Raw genomic sequence first — 24,341 nt, 5'->3', positions numbered from 1 at the left:
CGCTTGATCGCAACAGGAGAAGTCACGCGATACAGCTCCACCACGGATCGAAACTTCCTCTTCCTCGAAAGCCATCCCTGCAGCTCCGCTTCCTCCAGATTCTCATCCTCCTCCCTCGTCCCAATAACAACATTGATATTCACGGCGAAGGCGGAAGAGGAACATATCGTCTCCGCCGTATCTCCGACGCTTTCTTCTCCGAAGTAGTCGTCTCTCCGACTCCTAGCGCGCTTCGCGTAGCCGCCGCCGCCGCCGCTATCGGAATCGCCGCTGAGCTGGATCAGCTGCAGAGCTGCGTCTATCTCCGGCTCCGTCAGCCTCGATTCTTCCATCTCCGTCTCCTCCGCGATGATACGGCGAACGTGCTCCCCGTTCGAGACTGCGTGCGCGTATATTAATACGCAACCGTGTACGGACAAGGTACGTAACTACGTGTATATATACATACGGTGTAGAGAGAGGAGTCGAGGACTCGAGGAAGGGTAATGGTGAGGATTTGGGAAGAAACGGGTCGTGGACTTGGAATACTTGAAGGCGGATTTTATTTTATTTTTTAATAAGGACGAAATTATTAAAAATTTGAAGAAAAAAAATAATCTGACTTGGCTTATAATTTCTTATTATGGAAAGAGCTATGTGGCGGTTGTAAGAAATTCGAGTTTGCAATAATATAAATATTGCAATTCTTTTAACTCTTCTTTTGGTTTTATTATAATATTAAAAGAAGTTGCATCCTCGATAAATGATATAGATTTCTATTTTGTTAAGTGATCTGTAAAAATCGTGCTGCTCACATTGTTGCTAAAGAAACTGTTTATGTGTCAGATTGTGAAGAGTGGTTTGATAATCTTCCTCAATATCTTGTTGTTTATCTTCATTTTGATTTAATACATTAAGTTCTTTCCCTCTCAAAAAGAAAAAAAAAAAAAAGAATTGGATAGAAATATAATACGAAATATAAGATTATCACACCGCCTTAAGGCATTCACAATAGTGAATTTTGGAATGTTTTAAGCATATTTCTTGCAAAGTCTTGGTTTTAATCATACTTGTAGCATCCACCAAGAAAAAAAAAAAAAAAGAAGCCACGCCCTAATTGCGTGAAGCGCAACCACAACGCCCTAAGCTGAAGCTTTTTTTTTTTTTTTTTTTTTTTTTTTTTTTTTTTTCAATTTTGTTTTGCTTTTTTTTTTCCTTTCCATTTTCCCTTCCCTTCCATCTTCTTTTTCCTAATCACGCTTGCAAAAAATTCTTCAAAATCTATGCTTATTGGGGATGCTCTATGAAAGCATTGTTTCTTGTGAACCTATAATCGTGTTAATAATAAGAAATTTTGAAATTGGTGGTGGAGTGTGTGACATATAAGTTTTATATTAAAATATTTTGTTAACACACTTTCAGTTAAGTCCATTGCATATGATGTACGAAGTTTTTCTCATGTATGCTTTGTGTGTTTTGTGTGGTTTGCCAGCTAGCATATCACAATCACCACGCGAGAGTGTGCATTGGGTAAACTACGGTCATGTATAATAGTTCGCAAACAACATATGAAATGTAAATCTCACTAAGAAAACATTGTATGATGAGCTCGACCAAACTAGCTAATCACAATCACTACGTAAGGGTGCTCACAAACCAGGAATAGTATATCACATTAAGAAGACCTTGTGCAAATGGCTCAAATAACTAATAGTCTGTTTGAAAACCCGAAAAATGAGGGCAAAATTTCGAAAAATGACTTCCCCTTTTTTTGGGGGAAGTTATTTTCCATCTTCACGCTACTTCGCAAGAATACTCCAGACTTCACGCTACTTCATATTCCATCTTCACGCGCCTCTGGTTTCCGATGCGATCAGTGAACTCGTATCGCATCGGAAACCAAGTGCTGGTTTCCGATGGGAAACCAGAGAACTGGTTTCCGATCGGAAACCAAGTACTGGTTTCCGCAGAAACCAAGTTCACTGGTTTCTGCGAAAACTAGTGAATTGGTTTCGCACCAGTTCACCTGTTTTCGCAGAAACCAGTGTACTGTTATGCTTGTTGTGTAAATTTTATGCTTGTTGCGTAAATTTTATTGATATTAATGCGGTGAATTGGAATTTTGTGGACAAAATTTTATTGGTAAATTTTATGCTGTTCGTTTTCATGTTCATTTTCTGAAAAATGAACCAAACACCAAAAGACAGTTTTCTATTGCGCAGCCAAACACCGGAAAGGAAAATGTTTTCTGAAAAATGACTCATTTTTCAGAAGTCATTTTCCTACTTTCCAAATGGACCTTAAAAGAATATTTGATGTTAAAAGTTAAACTTTATAGGTGACGAGAAATGTTTGCACCTAAAATGATATATGCCACATACTTGATCAAGAGGATATTTACAAAATTCAAATTCATGATTTTTGTAGGAGACAAAGAATTATAAGTCATAGACTCGTAGTTATATATAGTATTTGATAAAATTATATTTTATTACTTGACAAAGTACATTCCCCGTATACAACTTCAATTTTTTTGAGGAGACGTATACAACTTCATTAAATTAAACATATAGTAATATAAAAAGTTCTATATATTGTATTAAAAAATCTCAGTATCCTCATAATATTGTAAAATTTAATTCATATAATTTCTTTCATGCAAATTAAAAACCCTAATTCGACCGTGATTTCATCCCGCTTTTCGCCGGAACAGTTTGCGCCGCCGCCCCATAGATTTCGTCGAGGGATCTAAACTTCGGATTTCTGCGGGGAAGAGCTTCCATTTTTGCTTCTTCCGAACTCTCCTCCAAATCGATAATAATAATATTTTTATTTTTATTATTATTATCGTTGAAATTATCGTTATTCAATGTTATATTTCTTTTCTCTTTCCCTTCTTTTTTCTCAATCTTTTTCGTTCTTCTGGCGGCCTTGCCCTTTCTTCTATCTATTTTTTGATCATATATTATATATACAAAATTATATAATAATTAATCATGTACCCACAATTGAATATATATGGACCAAATACAATTTTTGTATGTATAGAGTAAATGTCTAAAATGGTCCTAAATTATAATGGTTTTTCTGATTTTGGTGACCAATGTAGTACCAGACTTTTGTGTTTTTGCTGAACATAGTCTTATGATTGTTATTTCGTTCAATATTTGACTCTCATAAGGAGAAATTCTTATTTGATAATTACAATATTTGCTTCTCATAAGGAGAAATACCTCTATCTAGGGTTCATTCAATGGCTAACGGAAAAAATGGTATTAGGAATTTTGCAGCTCTCTCTACTCGTACAAGAAAGATGGATTACATAGATATATAATGAGTGGCAAATATTGCAATTATTATATTATCTTTTTATTTAACACTAATTGAATGAAATAACAAACGGATGACTATATTTAGAAATAACATGCATAAAAGTGTAAGAATACATTGGGATGATCACCAAAATCGTTTAACACTAAATTTAAAAAAATCAATATAATTGTGAACCATTTTGGGTATTAACTTGTATATATGAATAAATACATGTGTATATGTATTGGTTGTGGAAATATTAACCTTGAAGGGAGCGAAGATTAAGGAAAAAAAGACAACAAAACATGAAATTTAGGGACAGAAAATCAGAAACTTAACGACAACTTAACAAAAATGTGTCTTACTTTTTAACTTATATCGATCGAAATATCAGTGTATCACAATATAAATATATGTATATAGACACATAGGCTCAGATTTAGAGATAGTAGGATTGTTGTTGCCATGATAGTTAATAATTTTAGGGTTTAAAAGAGAAAAATAAATTGAAAAACTATTTTGGATGAAACTAATAAAATTAACCGATTAAGTATGGTTTAGGCTTCTACTTACAATGGCGTTTGGCGGGAGTGGTTTTGACGATCTGCAGAGGTTTGGTGGACTGGTAAACGTCGGCAATGGAGCGATACTTTTTGAACTTTCGAGGCGGATAATCGGAGTCGCCGCCTTCGTCGTCGGCTTCACCTTCGCCGGAATTATCTCCGATGATGATTACAGCGGCGGCGGCGGGGGAAGATTTCGCGGCCACGACGCACTTTCCGGCGGCCGAATTGCCATTTCCGCCGCCAGAGCCGCCAATTAACTGCATAGACTTTTCCATGGCAGAGAGAGAGAGAGAGAGAGGTTGGGGCTTTTGTGTTTGAGCTAACGGCTTGGGTAGTGGGCATATATGGATGGGGAAATTAGGAATGGTATGTATATATGTAATTATGGATTAAGATATTCTGACGTAATTACATAAATAAAATCATTTAAATTAGGTAAGTTTTACTTAAAAGCTATAGAAGACCATGATTTGATTCCTGTTTTGAAATTCAAATGAGATCTCATGCAAAGAATTATGTTTCACTGCTCGACCAACGTACTACTTCTTTTGAAATATTCTTTCAATAGATTGAACCTCAATCCTAAGAGCCCAACACCCCAACCGAACAGAGTATTTAAGAAGATGTAAATCATGATAATTCAACTGAACATGAATCACAGAAACTAGACTTTTGCTTACTACGCACAAGGAACCCTCACTTTAAGAGTATGAGAAAAGTTTAATTCTAGTTTTGAGAATTAGTTAGTGATGAAAATTGTTTTTTTTAATGCATTTTTCAAATCAAATTCTTCCTTATTTTTTAACATTTGAAATGTAATTAAATTCGAGAGAGTTAATTTCATTTTTATCCTAAATTTATAGCTGGCAAGTCATTTTAAGTCTTTTTTTTATCCAAACATCCACTTTTGTTTACAGTATTATTGTGACGTGATTATTTTTTTTTTATCCTTTATCAATAAAAACCATTTAAATATCGTTAAATACAACAGCATTTTGATCTTTAGGAATGTTTTTTTTTTTTCAAAAAATAACCATAAAAAATATAACGATTCAACATACTTTGTATAAAAAAAAAAATTGAAATGTCTTTATATTTAACGACATTTCAACAATTTTATTGATGGAAGACTAAAAATAGTTATGCCACAATAATACTATGACCAAATAAGGATGTCATAAAAAAAAAAAGGCCTAAAAGTAGATTTTCACATATAAATCTAGGAATAAAAATATAATGAACTCTTAAATTCGAAGTTTCAATTTCAAATGTAATAATAAAACTCATTAATTACCTGCCAATGACCTTGTAACCGTGTGTGTTTCAATAAATTGAGAAAGTAGATATGAACATATACTATATTGTAACTGTACAATTCTTAAATTACATATTAATAAGCTCATTATTATACTTTTTCGATCTCCTCTTCTCCACTTGTCACAATATATTGGGCAACTTATTTTGCCCCGGCCATGATGTATAAACAAGCGCACACACACATATATATAAATATATTACACACGTATATTATATGAGACTATAAGAGCAAGTTAAATGTTCATTCCAAGCATCACATTTTTTGCGAGCTAAGAAAAGTATGAATGAGATAAACAACACTCCTATGCATATACATTATACTTAAAAGGTAAACCGATCGAATTAGAAAGTCTTTGTAGAACGAACTAGAACAATACAGTGGTGCTAAAACAACGATCAAACATCAATATAATTTCAATTATCCCAAGAAACATAACAATTACTGGACAAAGTTTGTTAGTTAATTAAGAATCTCATAGAGCTCAAGGATCGATCGAAACTTGGGCTTTCTTCTCCGGCACGCCTCCTCCATCTCTGCAGCTTCTTCCAAACTCTCCACCTCTATAAAATTACTGTCGCCGCCGCCAGTCGACACCGCCGCCGCCGCTTTGTTTCCAACTTCTTCATCATCCGCCGCCGCCGCCTTCATTGTTCTCTTTGCTGCCTTCTTGCCGTTGTTTTTCCCTCCTTAAACCACGTGTGTATACATCATATATATCGTAATATAATCCGTTGTAACAATAATAATGAAATTTTGGAATATATACTACATATATATTCAGTATACTTATATATATATATATATGCATCTATCTCTGTGTATATATATATAAGCAAAAAGGCGGTATATATACACAGGATTTAGAGATACTAGGGTTAATGTTTCAATGATATGATACAGACAATCAGACATACAGTTAATAATTTTAGGATTTTTAAAAAATGTAATAAATTGAACGAATATTTTGAATGAAATTAATAAAATTAGCGAAGAGGTTTAGATCAGACTACTACGTACGACGGCGTTTGGCGGTGGTGTTGATGGTGATCTCCGAGGGTTTGGTGGACTGATAAATCGCGGCTATGGAGCGATACTTTCTCAACTTTCGAGGCCGCCGGTAATCGGAGTCGCCGCCGCCGTTGCGGTGGTGATAGTCGGCTTCACCTTCACCGGAACTATCTCCGTTGTTGATTTCCGCGGCGGCAGAAGATATCGCAGCAATGACGACGGAGCACTTTCCTTCCCCTTCGGCGGCCAAATCGCCGTAGCCACCACCGGAACAAAGTAACTTCGCAGCTTCTTCCATGGCAGAGAGAAGGCGGGGCTGGGGCGTTTGTGTTTAAGCTAACGGCTTGGGTGGTTGGCATATATATATGGATGCGAAAATTACTAAATTAGGATACATAAATCTTTTATTGACTTTTGTATGAATCTATAAAAATATTCATAAATTTTTATAATTTTAAAAAAAAATCTAAAAAATCATAAATTTATAAATTGAATATATTCTTACCAACTTCAACTTTAATTCTTATTATTTATAATTTTTTATATATTTTTATAATAATACTAGTTTTTTACGCGCATTGCGCGATTGGGATAATGCCCAATGTTTTTTTTTTAAATAAGTATTTTAAAGTATATATAAAGGCAAGATTATATTGGAATTGTTCATGCATAGATAATTGAATGTTGAATTTGCGTATTTAAATTGGTAATTCTAAGTTTACAAATGCAAGATAATATAGTCAAGATTGATTATACTTATTGTCAATAAAATAATTATATGGGTATGGTTGAAATCAAATACAGGATATAAGGGAGAGCAAATAAAAATTAAAGCATAAAATATTAAATGAGTTAATACCAAAAATCGTCCTCGACTATAGTGGTTTTTCTCAATTTCGTCCTAAACGACTTTGGTGACCTAATATCGTCCCAGACTTTTGTGTTTCGCTCAATTTAGTCCCAGACTTTTGTATTTTTGCTCAATTTAGTCCTTCATTTGTTATTCTGTCCATTTGGTGTTAAATAAATAGACAATTCAATAATTTTAATATTGGCATCTCTTTACTCATAGACATGTGAACTGCGAAATCCCTTTTTTTTACGAATTACTCCCAGAATTACTCCTAAAACTGCGAATATAAAATTTGATTTGCAGGTCCGGGAGTAATTCTGGGTGTAATTCGTACAAGAAAGAGGAATTTCGCACTTCACAAGTTGAAAGTAAAGAGAGATCAATATTGACATTACTGAATTGTCCCTTTATTTAACACCAATTTGACGAAATAACAAATGGAGGACTAAATTGAGCGAAACACAAAAGTCTGGGACGATATTAGGTCACCAAAGTCGTTTAGGACGAAATTGAGAAAAACCACTATAGTCGAGGACGATTTTGGGTATTAACTCAATATTAAATATATACTACGGAGTAATATTGTTTGGGGAGATTCTAGCAGTAGGAGCGTTGTGCTATGAGCTCGTGCCCACCTTGCAAGGTGGGCACGGTTCCATATGCATAATTTCTATACTTTAGATTTATAATTTCTAAACTGTAGATTTATAATTTAAATACAGTAGATTCATAATTTCTATACAGTAGATTCATAATTTCTATACTGCAGATTCATAATATCTGTACTGTAGATTCATAATTTCTATACTGTAAATTCATAATTTCTAAACCGTATAGTTATCAATTATGAACATATAGTTCTCTGATTTGTGAAAATAGAGTTCAACAATTGGAATCTAAAGTATAAATTTTATGAATCTACAATATAGAAATTATGGATCTACAGTATAGAAATTATGAATTTACATTATAGAAATTATGGATGTGGAACCGTGCCCACCTTGCAAGGTGGGCACGTGCTCACAACATAATTTGCCGGATTTGTGGTTAGAGTTCTATTAAGACTTTAATATTAGAATTAGATTAATGTTGTAGTTATAATTCTATATTAGACTTTAATATTAGAATTAGACTAACGATGAATTAACGGTACTTAATGGAAAAGTTAACAGATCGAATAATTATATAATTAAGGATAATTTAGGAAATCTCAATAAAAATAAAAATCTGAACAATCTGAACTATTCATTTGATTTAATAATTTGACGGTCATTTTTTCTACCCAATGTTTATAATTAAATAAATATTTGAAAGTATATCAATACAAGATTATATATATGAGAAGTTCAACATAAGTAATTTAATGTCTCATTTGTTTATTTAAATATGTAATTCATAGTATATGAATAAAATGTAATACAGGAGATTCATTATAATTATTACTAAAAATTTTTAAATAGTAACAAAGTATTTTTGTTGCAACGGGTTCTAATATATTTAATGAATGCGCATATATACAAGATCAATGAATGACTCAATGGTACCAGTCATTTCGGTGTTTTGGTTAGTGTTCATTCAGTTCAATCATTATTGTTGAATAAATTATTATGGATAAAGAAGTTCCTAATTTAAGGAATTTTTAGATGTAGTAAAAATTTAAAAATTTTTTATTGTAATATAACCCAAATATATTGGACGATTGGTGAATATGATGTAACCCAAAGATCAAAATACTAAAGAAAGTGTTTTGGTTATTCAACAGTTTGAAGCAATAATTTGTTCCAAACCACTGAAATACAAACATTGCAATTTACAACATTTTCACTTAGCGTTTTTTAAAATAATTTCTCCAAACACATCTATATTTTTTTAAAAATTATTATTAATACAATAATAATAATAATAATAATAATAATAATAATAATAATTATTATTATTATTATTAGGGAAAATTGCACTTTTCATCCCTAAGTTATAGGGTAATTGTAGAATTCGTCCCTAAGTGTTGGTCATGCTCACTTTTTGTCCCTAAGTTATCATTGGCGTTGCACTTTTCGGCCCTGAGTTATAAGGTAATTGTAGGATTCGTCCCTAAGTGTTGGTCATGTTCACTTTTCGTCCCTAAGTTATCATTGACGTTGCGCTTTTCGTCCTTGAGTTATACTAAAATTGCAAATTTTGCCCATAATCACTACTACATAAATGGTATACTACATCACTTTTTAAATAACCGTTGTCTAATATATTGTGTTATACACTTATACTACGTCACTTAATAGACGACGGTTGTTTAAATAACTACCTATATAGTTGACATACACGGCAGTTTTTTAACCACCGTATATAGTTAACATACACGACGATTTCCAAACCGTTGTAGAAAGTGCATATTTACAACGGCAGTCACTTACACACGCGACACTTCGAAAACTGTCGTGTATGTATAAAAAAACCGCCGGTGGTTATTTAAAGTGTATGACATAAAAAAAAATTAATTAAGTTATAGACGGTTATTTAAAAACCCGTTGTCTATTAAATGACGTAGTATAACAAAATATATAAGATAGTGGTTATTTAAAAAACATCCGTCTATTAAGTGACGTAGTATACCATTTATAAAGTAGTGATTAGGGACAAAAATTGCAATTTTAGTATAACTTAGGGACGAAAAGTGCAACGCAAATGATAACTTAGGGACGCAAAGTGAGCATAAACAACACTCGGGGACAAATTCTACAATTACTCTATAACTCAGGGACGAAAAGTGCAACACCAATGATAAGTTAGGGACGAAAATTGAGCATGACCAACACTCAGGGACGAATTCTACAAGTACCCTATAGCTTAGGGACGAAAAATGCAATTTTCCCTTATTATTATTATTATTATTATTATTATTATTATTATTATATGTATACCCTTAGGTCATTTTAAATGTTAATTTAAACAGCTAATTTTTTCAAATATCTTTTTACCAACGGTTGATATAATTCGCTAATCAAATCCGCTAACGCTAACCGCTAACTGCTGATTGTCAAACAAGGACATTGCGAGGTAGTTTCTCACTTCAATTTGTTGTGTGATCTGAATACTTTCTTTGTCAACAAATCCCTCAATTAGTTAATATGATTGGCTTTATTAATTTAAATTTTTTTAAATTTTTTCATGGTATTAATAAAATACTTGGTAAATAAATATATAGCATTATTTTGTATTATAACTTTGATATTTAATTAAAAAAAATAGTGCACAAAAAAAGATAATAGACAATGTAGTGAATATAATCAATTGATGAATTCGAATGTAAAGAATTTTTACATTGGAGAAAAATAAAGACAATATACTATTGAAATTATTTCTTTTAATTAATTTATTGATAATTGTAGAATACAAATAAACAAGAAGAAGAGGAAAAACTAATATATTGTGTCTTGTGTCAACTTCAATACAAGCACTTGTATATATAGTGCTAACAAGATGATGAAAAATAAATACAAATGAGAAAACAAAGAGACACATGGAAAACCCAAGAGACACATGGGAAACTCAAGAGACATATGGAAAACCCAAGAGACACATGACTATTAATATAGATGATTAATATCATCAAATATCTCAACACCCCCCCCCCCCCCCCCCCCCCCCCCTCAAGTTGGAGCATGCGGATCTGAAATGCCCAACTTGCGAAAAAGTTATTCAAATTGCCTTTGCCCAAGAGCCTTTGTGAAGATGTCAGCTAATTGCGAATTGGTAGGAATGTAGGAAGGGAAGATCAAACCATCTTTAATTGCATCGCGAAGAAAATGACAATCCACTTCAATGTGTTTTGTGCGTTCATGAAAGACTGGATTCTTTGCAATATGAAGGGCTGACTGACTGTCACAAAATAACTTTATGGTTTTGGGATGATGAACCCCCAGACTTAACAACAAGCCCTTTAACCATTTGAGTTCACAAGTAACTGTTACCATGGATCTGTATTCTGCTTCTGCAGAAGAACGAGAAACAGTAGTTTGTTTCTTTGTTAACAAATTTTAAAATATACGGAGTAATATTAATAATATATTAACAAATATCTAAATATAGTTATTTGATTATATCGATTTAACTGATTTGATCCTCACATTTAAAAACTGTCTAATGTAGTCCTTTGATTATCATTTTTTTACTATTTTGATCCTTTGACGCATGCATGAGACAACATATTCTGAGGGATATAATGGTCGTCAAATCACTACTGAACCATTTGACTATCATTTATTTAACCAATTTGGTCTTCATATTTGACAATATGATGACCAAATTGGTTAAACAAATGATAGTCAAAGGACTAAATCAGTCAAATTGTATATAGTCGATCAATGGGTCATTTATGTAATTTACTCATAGGTAAATTAAAGTATGAGTAAATGACCATATTAATCTTATGTTCATCGGAGATTTGACGAGTTGGGCATCGGAAGATCAAATTGGTTGAAGAAAATAAAGTCAAATGACTTAATTAGACAGTTTTGTAACGGATCGCGGAAGGACCAAATCATTCAAATCGATATAATCAGGGGACCATTTTGATAATTTACTCATCCTAAAATAAAAATGTAAAGTTTACAAGTCCTAATTTAAAAATATAAAAAAAAAATCTATAAAAGTTCATAAATTTTTGAACACCACCAAACGTTTAAAAATGTCTTAATTGAATATCTCTTACTTTTAAATATTCTCTAAAAATTTGAATTGAATATCTCCAAACTTTTAAAGTTTATTAAAATCTCTAAAGTCTATAAAAGTCATATCGAATATAATACACCTCCTTAATTACATAAATTAAATCACTTATTTACATATCTTTCGGACAGAGTTGGTGAGGACTCATAAATATCTAAACCTATAAAGTAAATTATTTAAGCTTGGTAAATTTTACTTAAACTTTGCCAAAAACTTTCACCATGTAATAAAAGTATTTTTATTCATTTGTTATTATAAATTAGCCAACCTTATCTTTCATTATTACATTATAAAAAATAATCCGTTACATGTAATAACATTTTATTGATTGATCAGACAGATTATTAGATCATTATCTCTCACACACACACATCGTATGTGTGTATGCTAATGCATGAAAATTATTTGTATCAAGTAAGCTACACGAAACCTGCACGCAAATTATCGATCCAATTATAATGAGATAAATGATTGTGTGGACCACGATCTAAAGTGACGTCATAAAAAAGCTATCCCTTTCTCTATACCAACCATTACACCCCCCCCCCCATCCCCCACCCCCCTCCCTCTTCATGCGGATGAGTATTCTCCCCACAAAATACACACCAGTCATACACTTATATAAGAAAGGGTGAAGTTTAATAAATATTTTATTAAAAATTTTACTAGAAAAACTAAATTTGATACATTCTGAAAGCTCGGATACTAAATGTGAAAAATTAATAATCGTGTAAAGAAAAATAATATTTTATTTAAATATTTGAATTGAGAAGACTAGATAATTATATAAAGTCATTTACTTTATACGGTATATGTTATCTTTTATACCATATTTTCTTACAAGTATATGTATTTTTCATAATGGTAGACATCTTCTCTTCGTCATGTGATAATGTCAGTCAGAATAGTGTGGAGTTGAATCCGGTGAAAAGTTGTGTTTTTCTCTGGATGGTTCAATTAGTCTAGCTTTCTTACTAGAAAAGGTTTTGTAAGGAGAAAAACACGAGACTTAAGGCGGTGAAAACACACTTATAATTTTCAATATCAAACATCATAATTTTTAAATTATTGGGTAAAAAGTGTGATATAATTCATATGGATTTCACAAGTGATCATTGGGAGACTGAAAGAAAATCTTCTACTATTAGATTAATTTTTAAAAATGAACTATTCAATTAGCATAGAGTGTCATACTATGGATCAAAGTCCGCCTTACATTAAGAGTAGGCATAATTGCATATTATGCACTACACATAATTTTTGGACCAATATCTACAATACAAGGTGAACCCTAATCCTTGGTATAACAATTGACCTATCAAAATGGCATGTGAACCAAATTACCGGAGAAACCCATCATGCTGTCACTATCTTGGAGGGCAAGACAGTGGTTTTCTTGGACCCATGCTACTAACTATTGCCTATTGGGTATAAGATAACTTAGAAATGACAAAGTACAATGCTTCATTTATAATTTCTTGTTCCAAGGAATACAATTACAAGTTACAATTTCGCATCAACTATCCACTGGGGGACAAAGAATACAATTACAATTTCTTTGTATCACTGTATCAGCTATCAACTATCACCTATCGCCACTCCTAAACTGACGGGACCAAATGCCCACAAAGAATGGCGCCTCCCTCAAGCCAATAGGCTAGAGCTCATTGGCGAGACTCAAGTTTTGTACTTGCACTGTTTTAGGGGCAAAAGAATCGAGCAGCAACATTTTTTATGTCCCTCCTTCCCGAGCTCACCCCATCAGAACTCAAATTGCCATGCAGCTCAAAACATTACAGATCTGTAGAAGAGTAAGATCTCCGATAAACATTCGTTGCCCAAAAAATCCTGGTTGTATGAACAGAGGCAATGCATCTCATTGGAGAATATGGCATGCATGGATGGCTAAATGTGTGAAAGGGAATGGAAGAGGGGAAGAAAGGGTGGAGAGAGGACAACACAATAATACTTTCTATACTTACATTTCATCATAATATCACAATTATCTGAAGAAAAAAAAAAAAGTTTCCTTTGATCACAGAAAAGCTACAATTAAAGCATGTTCGATATAGAAATAAGGTTTACAAAATGTGCTTTGTAGGAAAATACCTTACTGTGCTGACTTGTGTAAGAGTATGTTTTCAACAGTTGTCAACTCTTGGATATCTCGTCTCTTCACTACCAAGAGACCTGAACAAGGAAGAATTAGGGGGCAGCCATCAAGACAATAACTCAAACATCTCAAAACTTTAGGGATGAGTAAAACATCACAGCAAAAACCGTCATTTTTATTCAATATATTTGGATAGCAGAACAGTTGGAATAGATAACTTCCATTACTAAGAGAATCCAAAAATTGAGTTGTGACTTAATCTCTGCTCAAACTGAAAGTTTCAGAAAACAAGGACTCTGGACTCATGAGCTAACTTAACTGCCTTCATCAAAAGAATAAACATGTGGCATGGCATACTTTAAAAGATATTGAGAGCTTCAATAAACCTTGACAACATAGTGAACTAAGAAAGAGAATAATCTGCAATGCATATAATTCATATCGATAGGTGTAAGCAGCAATTCCTTACACACAGACAAATTAATGTATGAAATTACAAGTTTGCACTAATTCTGCTGCTGTAAGTTTAGCAGACAAAAAGTATATACGATTCAACCAAAAAGTCATGCTGCTAAACTGTAAGATAGCCTCACCCTAACAACAGGCATAAAAACAGTATAAAACTATTGAGATTTTGGCACTCAAATGTGAATAACATACCTTTAGCCTACTGACTCGTGGATAAGTTGGTTCTATCTTCCATTTTGGAAAATCATGGTGAAAGGCATTATATATCCGCTCAGAAAAGCCAAATGTTGTACAAAGGAATTAAACTGCCAAGGGGACATTCAAAATTCTTCCAAAATTATGATTCATGCTGAAGATCACAAACTGAAGAGCAAGTTAGTTGATTCAGTTTTCATTATCCCTAGGCTTCCATCACCAAAACACTGTTGGACAGCATGTGTTTTTTGGAACAGCAACCTTAAGTAATTGATTGCATTGCCTGTTCATAGATAGATCTGCACCTCTGATGACTCAGTCAATTAATATCAGCAATTTTCAAAAAATAAAAAATACTTCAGATATTCCCTTATGCATCAAATTGTTGGACAATCATTTCGTTACAGATGCAGTTGTTTTAGACTCATCCACAGCCTAGAAATCCTGCATAGCAGAAACAATAACACTTAATTGAAAGCTGATCTCTTTGAATTATAATGCCATTAAAATTTTCTTTTAAAGAAGTCAAAACTCATAATTGTTGCAATTCAATTTGCCAATTCAAACTTAAAAGCATCTTCTATTGTCCATATTGCCATATTGGTTCAAAAATGGCAAAATGCTTGCAGGAAACAAAAAATACTGCAAATAAAATCACATTGCCAAAGCTTTAAAGAATAAATTAAAGAGTAGTTCCTAGAGTGCTATATCACAAGATAAATGCTGACTTCATCACTTCAAATCATTGACATGGAATGTAGGTCAAGATAGAAGATGAGAAGCAAAGGATTATCCTTTAATGACTCACAGTATAAGCTCATAGAAAGCAATTACTTTGACAATCAATATCACCTTCACATAACCATTATCCTACCAGCTTTTTATCTTTAACTTCACCTTTTCACTATCTTATGTTGATTGAGTTTGATGCATGCCAGTGTTTCAAACACCAAATATTCAAATATAAAGCCAACCTGTGAGAAATAGCTACGGGTTGAAAATTCAATCTAGTCTAAACAGGAAAATAGGACTGATGATTTTAATGACACCTACCTCTAGCTGTTGTATGTACATGAATGGACTGAGACCCCACTGTGACAGTAACGTGGAAGGAGGGTCTTTCATAATCTGCTGAGAAAAGCAAAGAGAGTAACAAGGCGATTAAGCAGCTACAGGAACTTCCATATTAGTCCTGAATGGCACAGTTCCTTCTGAGGACGGCATAACAGCAAGTGAATCCTTTGATGCAGCATTCTGTATTCGATATGCTTCCTTTGCCATACCAGCTTTCAGAAGGACAGATGTTAAACTGCTTATAGTGATTTTATCTGGGGCACATCCCACTGCTAGCATCTTATTAAAAATGTTAATTGCCTCAAGCATTCTCCCTTTCATGCAATGCCCAAGAATGAGAATTGTGAATGTGATCTTGTCATGGCAGCATCCCTTGGCCTCCATTTCTGCGGCAATGGCATTAGCCTGTTCTAAATTGCCACCCTTACACAGCCCATCAACTACAGGGTTGTATATGAATGGTTGGGGAACAATATCAGTTCTCCATTTTAATTGCCTTAATATTTCACAGGCTTCAATAAGTCTATTTTTCTTGCACAATGCAATAATAATAATAGAAAAAGTATATGCATTTGGGAACAACTTTCTCTCGTTCATGTCATCCCAGAACTTCAAGCCCTGATCTAAATCATCAGATTGACAATGACCATCAATGAGGGAAGTGAAAGTAACCACATCCGGAATACAGCCAACACGACTCATCCTCTCATACATCTTTAAAGCTGAAACCATGTCTCCAACCTTGCCAAACCCATTTATTAGAACATTAAAAGTAACTAAGGTCGGTGGGATCCTAAAGGAAATCATTTCTTCCATAAGGTTGAGTGCCTCGTCCATTCTACCCAACTTACAGTAACCTGAAATAACTGAAGTATATGTCACAACATCCGGGGAAAATCTGTCTAGCAACTGAACTTCTCTCAATAAACCCTGTGCTCTATCTACGTCACCAATACCGCACAACCCATTTATAAGTGTGTTATATGTAACAAGATCAGGAATACAACCATAATTCTTCATGCCATTAAAAAATGGAAATGCCCTATCAACTCTTCCAACCTGGCACAGCCCTCGAATCACAATGTTAAAGGTGCAAGTATCCCAACAAAAACTCTGAGACTTCAAAATATAATCTCTAAAGAAACAAACAGCTTCATCCACCCTGTTTTTCTTCAGTAACAAACTCAAAAACTTATTGTGTAATAAAGGACTAAAATTTCCACATTTCTCATTGTTCACTTGAGATTCAGAAATCAAAATTTCTTTCGCAAATTCAAACTTGCCTGCATTTGCGAGCTTCAATACTACGCATTCTATAAGTGACCTATCCGGCAAATACCCATCTGCTCTCATATAATTAAACAATAATCTAACCGAATCGTGAAGACCTATTTCACAGTGAGACCTCAGAAGCAATTGAAATGTTGAAACTGAATGAACGAGATTCAAATTAAGCCTCGCGAATTGAAAGAAGCTAAATGCCAAACGGGGGTTATTCAAATTACCATTAAGGTGCTCGATAACATCGAAAGCAATCACCGGATTCAGATTCTCCCGGAAATAATCGCAGCCGAAGACATCGAGACCCGATGAACGGCGAGCGCAGAGTATGCAAATGACTTTGGTGAACCAAACCGTCTCAGCTCCCCCGCGAAGGAGATGGAAATGGTGGTGAGGTTCTCTCTGGGCCGGGACATGGAGATAACGATAAATGGGGGCAATCTTCGACGTCCGATGCACCCACAATCGCATTATTTCCAAATCGCACTGTTCTGAATCGAACTTTTGAATGTAACCTCCGTTCTCGGTCATGCCATTTCCGTTTTACTCTTGGCGAATCGATTGAATGTGTACGAGAATAACGTGTGGAATGGATTCTGAGGTTTCAAGTAAGAATGCAAATGAGAGCGAGCGGTAATGGAGGAGATAGTGAGGTTTGCAGCTTCTGCAACTCCTAGGGTTGGCGGCAGCCCTGGCGTCAACACTAGCTGCAGTTTTTGTTGTTTTATTTTCTTCCTTTATTTTTCCCTTACAAATCTTCATACATTTTCGATGTGTTTTCCAATTAGGGTCACAATTCAAAAATTACTCAATAAAATGTACTTTTAGGAAGTGAATTCTTGTAAATTAAATGCACTATTCAAATTTTATTTATTTTAATATACTTATAAAAGATCGAACAAGTATAAATTCACATATACACATAAGTATTCAGCCTGTTGTGTAAATGGAAAGATAAAATTACAGAATAGGCTAATGCCTCTGAAAAAATTATACGATTTATTCTTTACACCGAGTGCACAAAAACAAATGTTTCTTAGAAAACATTAGGTCCTATAACAACATGTTCTATTTTACATCAATGGGTGATAATATCGATAGATCTATAAATAATGGATCAACGCCACAATAACACCCCATCAAAAAAAAAAAATCTAAAATAAAAAACATTTTATATATTTGAAAATAGAATTCATGCGGAAGCAAAATAAAACTTGAAATGCACGAGATGCTACAGCCACGTTTGGGCTACTAACTAGGCTCAAACGTACATGCTAAAAATGTTCTATAAATTTATATACACAAACTACAATACTATATAACCATTATGATCGAATCTACTATCAATTATGAGGTACTACGTCTCTACAACGCGCTCTCAAGATAGCTACAAACTCTAGTCTGAAAACATCAAGGGTTGAAACACACAAAACAATAAATTAGCATAAAATTTAAAGTAAGCTTTACTCCACCCTATAAAATAATTACATTTTTATTTTTGAAAATAGATATAATTTGTAAATATGTTTTGAAACTCGAATATATCACACTTCAAAAAATATTTAGCCAAAGGCTTAAAAGAAACATTTTCACAACAGAGTTTTCAGAATGCCTAAAGTCTAACATTTAACCAAATAAAGGATTTTCAAAACAAGAGAGAGACTCTATGAATACAACTCACACCAAAATACTCCGTAATATATTTCTCAAAATGATGATGTAAGACATTTTATTAAATGTACGCACACCAAACTATTGTTTTAGTAAGGTACAACATTTGAAACTATAATTACAACACTAAGTAATAATAACCACCACTATAAACACAACTTATAGTAAATCAGGTTCACTCAACACTATAGATAAGATTTATAATATATACCCAAAGTAATTTTCCCAAAGGTATATACCCTAGTAATAATACCCTTCACCCAAAAATAATTCCATATTGCATAATGGGTAATAAATTTCATGATAATAGTATTCAATACTTTCAAAACATCATAACCATTTGTTCGTTTCACACATCATTTTCTAATCATCTTCAAATCATAGTATAGATTTCATAAGCAATTGAAAGCATAATACTTTTTTTAACTAATTCAAAATATATACCAGGATTTCAAAATAACAATTCTCACATAATACTTTTCAACATAATAATCATTGCAAGACATAATAGTTTAAAATAGTAATTTACAAAGTATAGATAGACATAATTCAAGTATGGAAGAATATAATTCAAGTAGTTAGTTGCTAATCCCTAGGGCCTAGGAATTATCATAAATTTGTTAGTTGCTTAGCGAAAATAAATAGAGCGCCCTTGAGAGATTGCATAATGTTCCTTTTCAAATAGCATAACATATGACTTGTTTGGGGTGTCTTTGATATTGTCAATATTGTTGTATTTGTATAATTGTATTACGAATATAAATTTTAATATAGAATTGTAGTATGAATAGGAAAGTACGAAACAATATATTATATTAAGAATTATATTATACTATTTTATAATATTAAAATATGAATTTTAATATAAAATTATAGTACAAATAGGAAAGTAGGAAACAATATATTTTATTATGAATTGTAGTACACTATTTTACAATATATTTCACAAATAGATGATTTTGTTTTTATATATAGTATAGAGTATAGATAGATAGTATAGATTATCTAAATCTAAAAACAAGTCTCGATCAAAGATATATCCCTAATTTATGTCTATGTTTTTAGTGCTAATCATTTTGTACATTGTGTTTTTAGATTTGTACTAAATAATTTTTTGGACAAAAATACCTCTACCGTTATAACTTCTGTTATCTTTTTCATTATTGTTACCATGCACATGCATCCACCATATATTTTCTTATATTCTTTAATCATAATAATATTTATAGACATTATATATTATATTAATATAATAAATAAATTTGACTTCATACATATTTTAATTATTAAGGATTTATTAGTTATTTTTAAAAATATTAATATTAGGCATATGTTTTTGCGCATCGCGCATATAAAAAACTAGTAAAATATAATAAAAGTTAATAATTACAATGATATAATATGTACCATCAACTTGTCATTTTTGTACATTTAAGTTTAATATCTAATTGTCCACAAATAATAATAATTAATTAACGTTTTGATAGGAAAAAATTATGTGTCGGTCAGCTTTGTTGCTGAAGAAGATGATAAATAGTTACCTTCTGTTGGGTAATATGGTTGAAAATTCCCAAAAATAATAATAATCCTACGGAAAGATTAATATTATATGGAAAAACAGAAAAATTGGGAAGGAAAAGGTTGAGTGTTTGGGTAAAGGTTTAGCACGAGTTCGAACACGAAGTTCTTTTCCTTAAAACCTTATTTGCTACCTCCCACAAGTGCTAGGAGCGTTGTAGCCTAGGTTTCCCAGGATAAAACGTGCTACTATTCCTTGTTTAAGCACCTAAACAAGGAACCCGGCAAACAAAGCAAAGCTGGAACACTGGTTGGCTAAAAGAAGAGAGTAGAGGCAGAGTTTTGAGATGAAAAGCTCCTGGAATTCCTTTTGTTTCTCACTGTGTAAAATGCTACTGCTTCTACCTCTCTTTATATAGGGATGTTGGAGTGATAGCATTCAACATGGCCATTAAATTGGTGTTAAAACCAATTGTGTGACACCTGTAACGGTCACCACTAAGTAGGATTAAACTCAGAATTTAAAAATTGGAATTAAAACAGTATTAATTCCGTAACAGATGAGTTTAATCTGTACAACAGGCTGAACTTTCGGGTTTCAGACCGTTGGGGTGCAGGTTCACACGAGAGCACACGGACCAGCAACACGAGAGTACATCTCTCGTGTGCACTGTGGTGCAACCCAAGAGTGCACCACTCTCGTGGTCACAGAATGCACGAGAGTTGTGCTCTCGGTGCACCACAGCCTCTCTTGCTCCTCTGTAGCACGAGAGTAGGTCACAGATGCACGAGAGTTGTGCTCTCGGTGCACCACAACCTCTCTTGCTCCTCTGTAGCACGAGAGTAGGTGCTCTCGGTTCGGTTCCGACCGAACCAAGTGACTATATCAGTTGGAAAATGATACCGAAGTTAGGCATAACTTAGCCCGCAAGGTCAGCCCATTTCCGGACGACATTCGTGCCCGCGCACGCGAGCTCGGGCTTGATTTCAAGCCTTTTTCATGTCCTCTAGTTGGATTTTGATTTGCACCCCCCCCCCCCTCGCGCGAGAGAGCCTCTATGCTATACAATTCTACAAGCTTGAAAAGAGCTCATGTATATAAGGGGGGCAAATCTTGTTTCCAAACCAATGTGGGACAAAGTCCTACATTTTCCCTTCATTTCCCAACTTAAATGGGTCTACTTTGAGAATCACTATCTCATTCACTCATTATCCGTTTTGAGCGTACAATATATCAATCTCTTCGTCTTACTACGAAGAATCCGAATCCACTTTGACCCGACCCAAATCGGAAGTGGACCCCACTGATAATTGTACCACAAAATAGCCACTTAATATGCCATTTTATGCCATTTTAAGCTAATTTTTCCAACAATCTCCCACATGAATGAAAATTGATTTTCGGGGGTAGTTTTAAAACGGAAACAACTGTGTTCAACGGTCGATCCCTGCATAGGATAGGTAGGGTCACACCCTTTGAACCTTCCCTCGTGAAGATACATTTACTCTACTGACTGTACGGTAGAACGCGATGTCTTTGAACCGACTGCCGTTTGTGTAGACGATGACATATCTCACACAGGAACCTCCCAACCATGCTTTGTTCTCATGATTGTGCCCATTTTGGTCGTGGGTCACCATTCCTGGTTCTGCAAGAGTTTGTGAAGAATTATGCCCGTCAATTCTCCTTTGAAGCGACCCTCACTTCTCTCTCACATAGGTGATTCTTTCCCGAGTATCCCGCATACTCACATATGTCAACCGACATTCGAATCACTAAAGCATTTAACATGCTAACCTTGTGCGGGAGCCACTGTTTCTAACGAGGAGTGGTAGGGAATCCGAGACCCCCACAGTGACACGCTCCGTTCCATAATTTAGTTGTCCCATTGAACCTAGGTGCCATCTAGGTTGGGTGTCCACTATAGAACTTTATACCAAGGGCTTTAGACCCATTCCTCGTCTCAACTTCTCCACAGCTACTCTACATAACCCTTTGGTTAGCGGATCCGCTATATTGTCTTCTGACTTTACGTAGTCAATCGAGACAACACCAGTTGTGAGAAGTTGTCTAATGGTATTATGTCTACGACGCAAATGTCTAGACTTACCATTATACATATGATTCTGTACTCGTCCAATTGCAGCTTGACTATCGCAATGCACACACATTGGAGGTACAGGTCTTTCCCAATTTGGAATATCCTCTAAAAAATGGCGTAGCCATTCAGCCTCTTCACAACATTTGTCCAAGGCTATCAGCTCAGATTCCATCGTGGATCTAGCTATCACGGTCTGTTTAGAGGATTTCCATGCAACGGCTGCACCGGCTAGTGTAAACACGTAGCCACTCGTGGATTTGGAGTCCTTAATATCGGATATCCAGCTAGCGTCGCTATACCCTTCAAGTACAGCAGGATATCTCCCATAGTGCAGTCCAAGGTCTCGAGTATACCTTAAGTATCTCAGAACCTTCACTATTGCCGTCCAGTGCATGGCACCGGGGTTACTCGTATATCTACTGAGTTTACTAACCGCAAAGGCAATATCCGGCCTAGTGCAGCTCATTAGATACATCAAACTACCAATAGCCCGAGCATATTCTACTTGAGAAATACACTCCCCGTAGTTCTTGGTTAGATGAACGCTACGATCTAATGGCGTCCTAGTCCCTTGATGATTATCCTTGTTAAAATTTTCAAGGATTTTATCAATATAATGTGATTGGTTTAACACCAGACCATCAGGTCTTCTAATGATTCTAATCCCGAGGATTAAATCATCCAAACCCATATCCTTCATGTCAAATCTCGCATTTAACATGTTTTTGGTAGACTTGATCATTCGATCATTACTACCAACGATGAGCATGTCATCTACATATAAACAAAGAATGACATAACCGTCTATCGTTTCTTTAACGTAGACACATTTGTCACTTTCGTTTATTTTAAATCCATTAGTCAACATCGCATGGTCAAACTTCTCGTGCCATTGCTTAGGCGCTTGTTTTAAACCATATAGCGATTTAACCAACTTACACACTTTCCTTTCTTGGCCCGGAACTACGAACCCTTCGGGTTGTTCCATATAGATTTCCTCATCTAGTTCGCCATTTAGGAAAGCGGTTTTAACGTCCATTTGATGAACTTCCAAATTCCGCAGCGCGGCTATAGCAAGTATCATTCTAATGGAGTTTATTCTCGTCACGGGAGAATACGTGTCGAAGTAATCAAGGCCCTCGCGTTGCCTGTAACCCTTGATTACAAGCCTAGCCTTATACTTCTCGATGGAACCTTCGGGTTTGATCTTCCTTTTAAAGACCCACTTGGATCCTAAGGGTTTACTACCCGGAGGAAGATCAACAAGTTCCCAAGTGTGATTCTGTAAAATAGAATCCACTTCACTTTTAATAGCCTCTTTCCACATTGGTCCTTCTGTAGAAGTCACGGCTTCTCCGTACGTTCGAGGCTCGTTTTCTATCAAACAAGATAGAAAATCGGGTTCATTTTCTAATAAACAAGTTAGAGTACTCGAATCGTACTCCAACAAGTAAGTTAAAAAATCTGGACCAAATGATTTTCCAACTCTCGCCCGTTTACTGCGTCTTGGCTTGAGCTCGGGTTCTCTCTCGGATTCCCCACTATCATTATCCATAGCTTCGTCAAATGTTCGTTTTGACGACCTTGGTCCCTCATTGGACCTACAAGGAAATACATTTTCAAAGAAAGATGCATTCCTTGATTCTATTATCGTGTTCTCGTGTACGTCCGGATTATGGGACTCGTGTACTAAGAACCGATAAGCACTACTATTATGTGCATAGCCAATAAAGATACAGTCCACTGTCTTAGGACCTATCTTTACTTTCTTAGGTGTTGGCACCAAAACTTTGGCAAGACACCCCCACACTTTCAGGTACTGGTAGGAAGGTTTCCTACCGTTCCACAGCTCATAAGGAGTCTTATCGAGCTTCTTGTGGGGTACCTTATTTAAAAGGTAATTACTTGTCAAAATAGCCTCACCCCACGCGTCTTGAGGTAGGCCCGAACTTATAAGCATCGCATTCATCATATCTTTCAATGTACGATTCTTTCGTTCGGCAACACCGTTCGATTGAGGTGAGTAAGGTGCAGTACGCTCGTGTATTATACCTACACTCGCACAGAAGTCACCAATAGGTGCTTCGTACTCACCACCTCGATCGCTTTTAACTTTCTTAATCTTACAATTAAGTTGGTTTTCAACTTCATTCTTATA

General features: G+C 34.5%; 2 protein-coding genes across 3 annotated transcripts; both read right to left on the bottom strand.

Moving 5' to 3' along the window:
• Positions 1-5,634: 5,634 nt before the first annotated feature.
• On the bottom strand, positions 5,635-6,514 carry LOC109165761. The gene is made up of 2 exons (XM_019314683.1): positions 6,193-6,514; positions 5,635-5,861 (listed from the first exon to the last, which is right to left on the bottom strand). Exons 1-2 carry the CDS (start codon positions 6,479-6,481, stop codon positions 5,635-5,637), a joined length of 516 nt encoding a protein of 171 aa, XP_019170228.1. The 5' UTR covers positions 6,482-6,514.
• Positions 6,515-13,204: 6,690 nt separating this feature from the next.
• On the bottom strand, positions 13,205-17,644 carry LOC109169077 (pentatricopeptide repeat-containing protein At2g06000). Of its 2 annotated transcripts, XM_019317978.1 has the most exons (5): positions 15,591-17,644; positions 14,535-14,981; positions 13,871-13,951; positions 13,744-13,767; positions 13,205-13,562 (listed from the first exon to the last, which is right to left on the bottom strand). In XM_019317978.1, the coding sequence occupies exon 1, from the start codon at positions 17,421-17,423 to the stop codon at positions 15,699-15,701; it is 1,725 nt and encodes a 574-aa protein (XP_019173523.1). In that variant the 5' UTR covers positions 17,424-17,644; the 3' UTR covers positions 13,205-13,562; positions 13,744-13,767; positions 13,871-13,951; positions 14,535-14,981; positions 15,591-15,698. The 2 variants fall into 2 exon arrangements, with proteins under 2 accessions (XP_019173523.1, XP_019173522.1); XM_019317977.1 differs by lacking the exon at positions 13,744-13,767.
• Positions 17,645-24,341: the final 6,697 nt, after the last annotated feature.

The sequence above is a fragment of the Ipomoea nil genome, unplaced genomic scaffold (assembly GCF_001879475.1).
Source record: "Ipomoea nil cultivar Tokyo-kokei standard unplaced genomic scaffold, Asagao_1.1 scaffold0317, whole genome shotgun sequence".
In the NCBI taxonomy this organism is placed as follows: domain Eukaryota; kingdom Viridiplantae; phylum Streptophyta; class Magnoliopsida; order Solanales; family Convolvulaceae; genus Ipomoea; species Ipomoea nil.
Note: the sequence above shows the minus strand (reverse complement) of the source record. Positions and strands in the feature narration are given on the sequence as shown.

What these genes read in the sequence shown, in the direction of transcription:
- LOC109165761 (XM_019314683.1), bottom strand. Translation starts at nt 6,481, where the DNA reads ATGGAAGAAGCTGCGAAGTTACTTTGTTCCGGTGGTGGCTACGGCGAT. An exon ending in CACCACCGCCAAACGCCGTC is followed by an intron (nt 5,862 to 6,192) that starts GTACGTAGTAGT and finishes ACGTGGTTTAAG; the next exon opens with GAGGGAAAAACAACGGCAAG.
- LOC109169077 (XM_019317978.1), bottom strand. Translation starts at nt 17,423, where the DNA reads ATGACCGAGAACGGAGGTTACATTCAAAAGTTCGATTCAGAACAGTGC.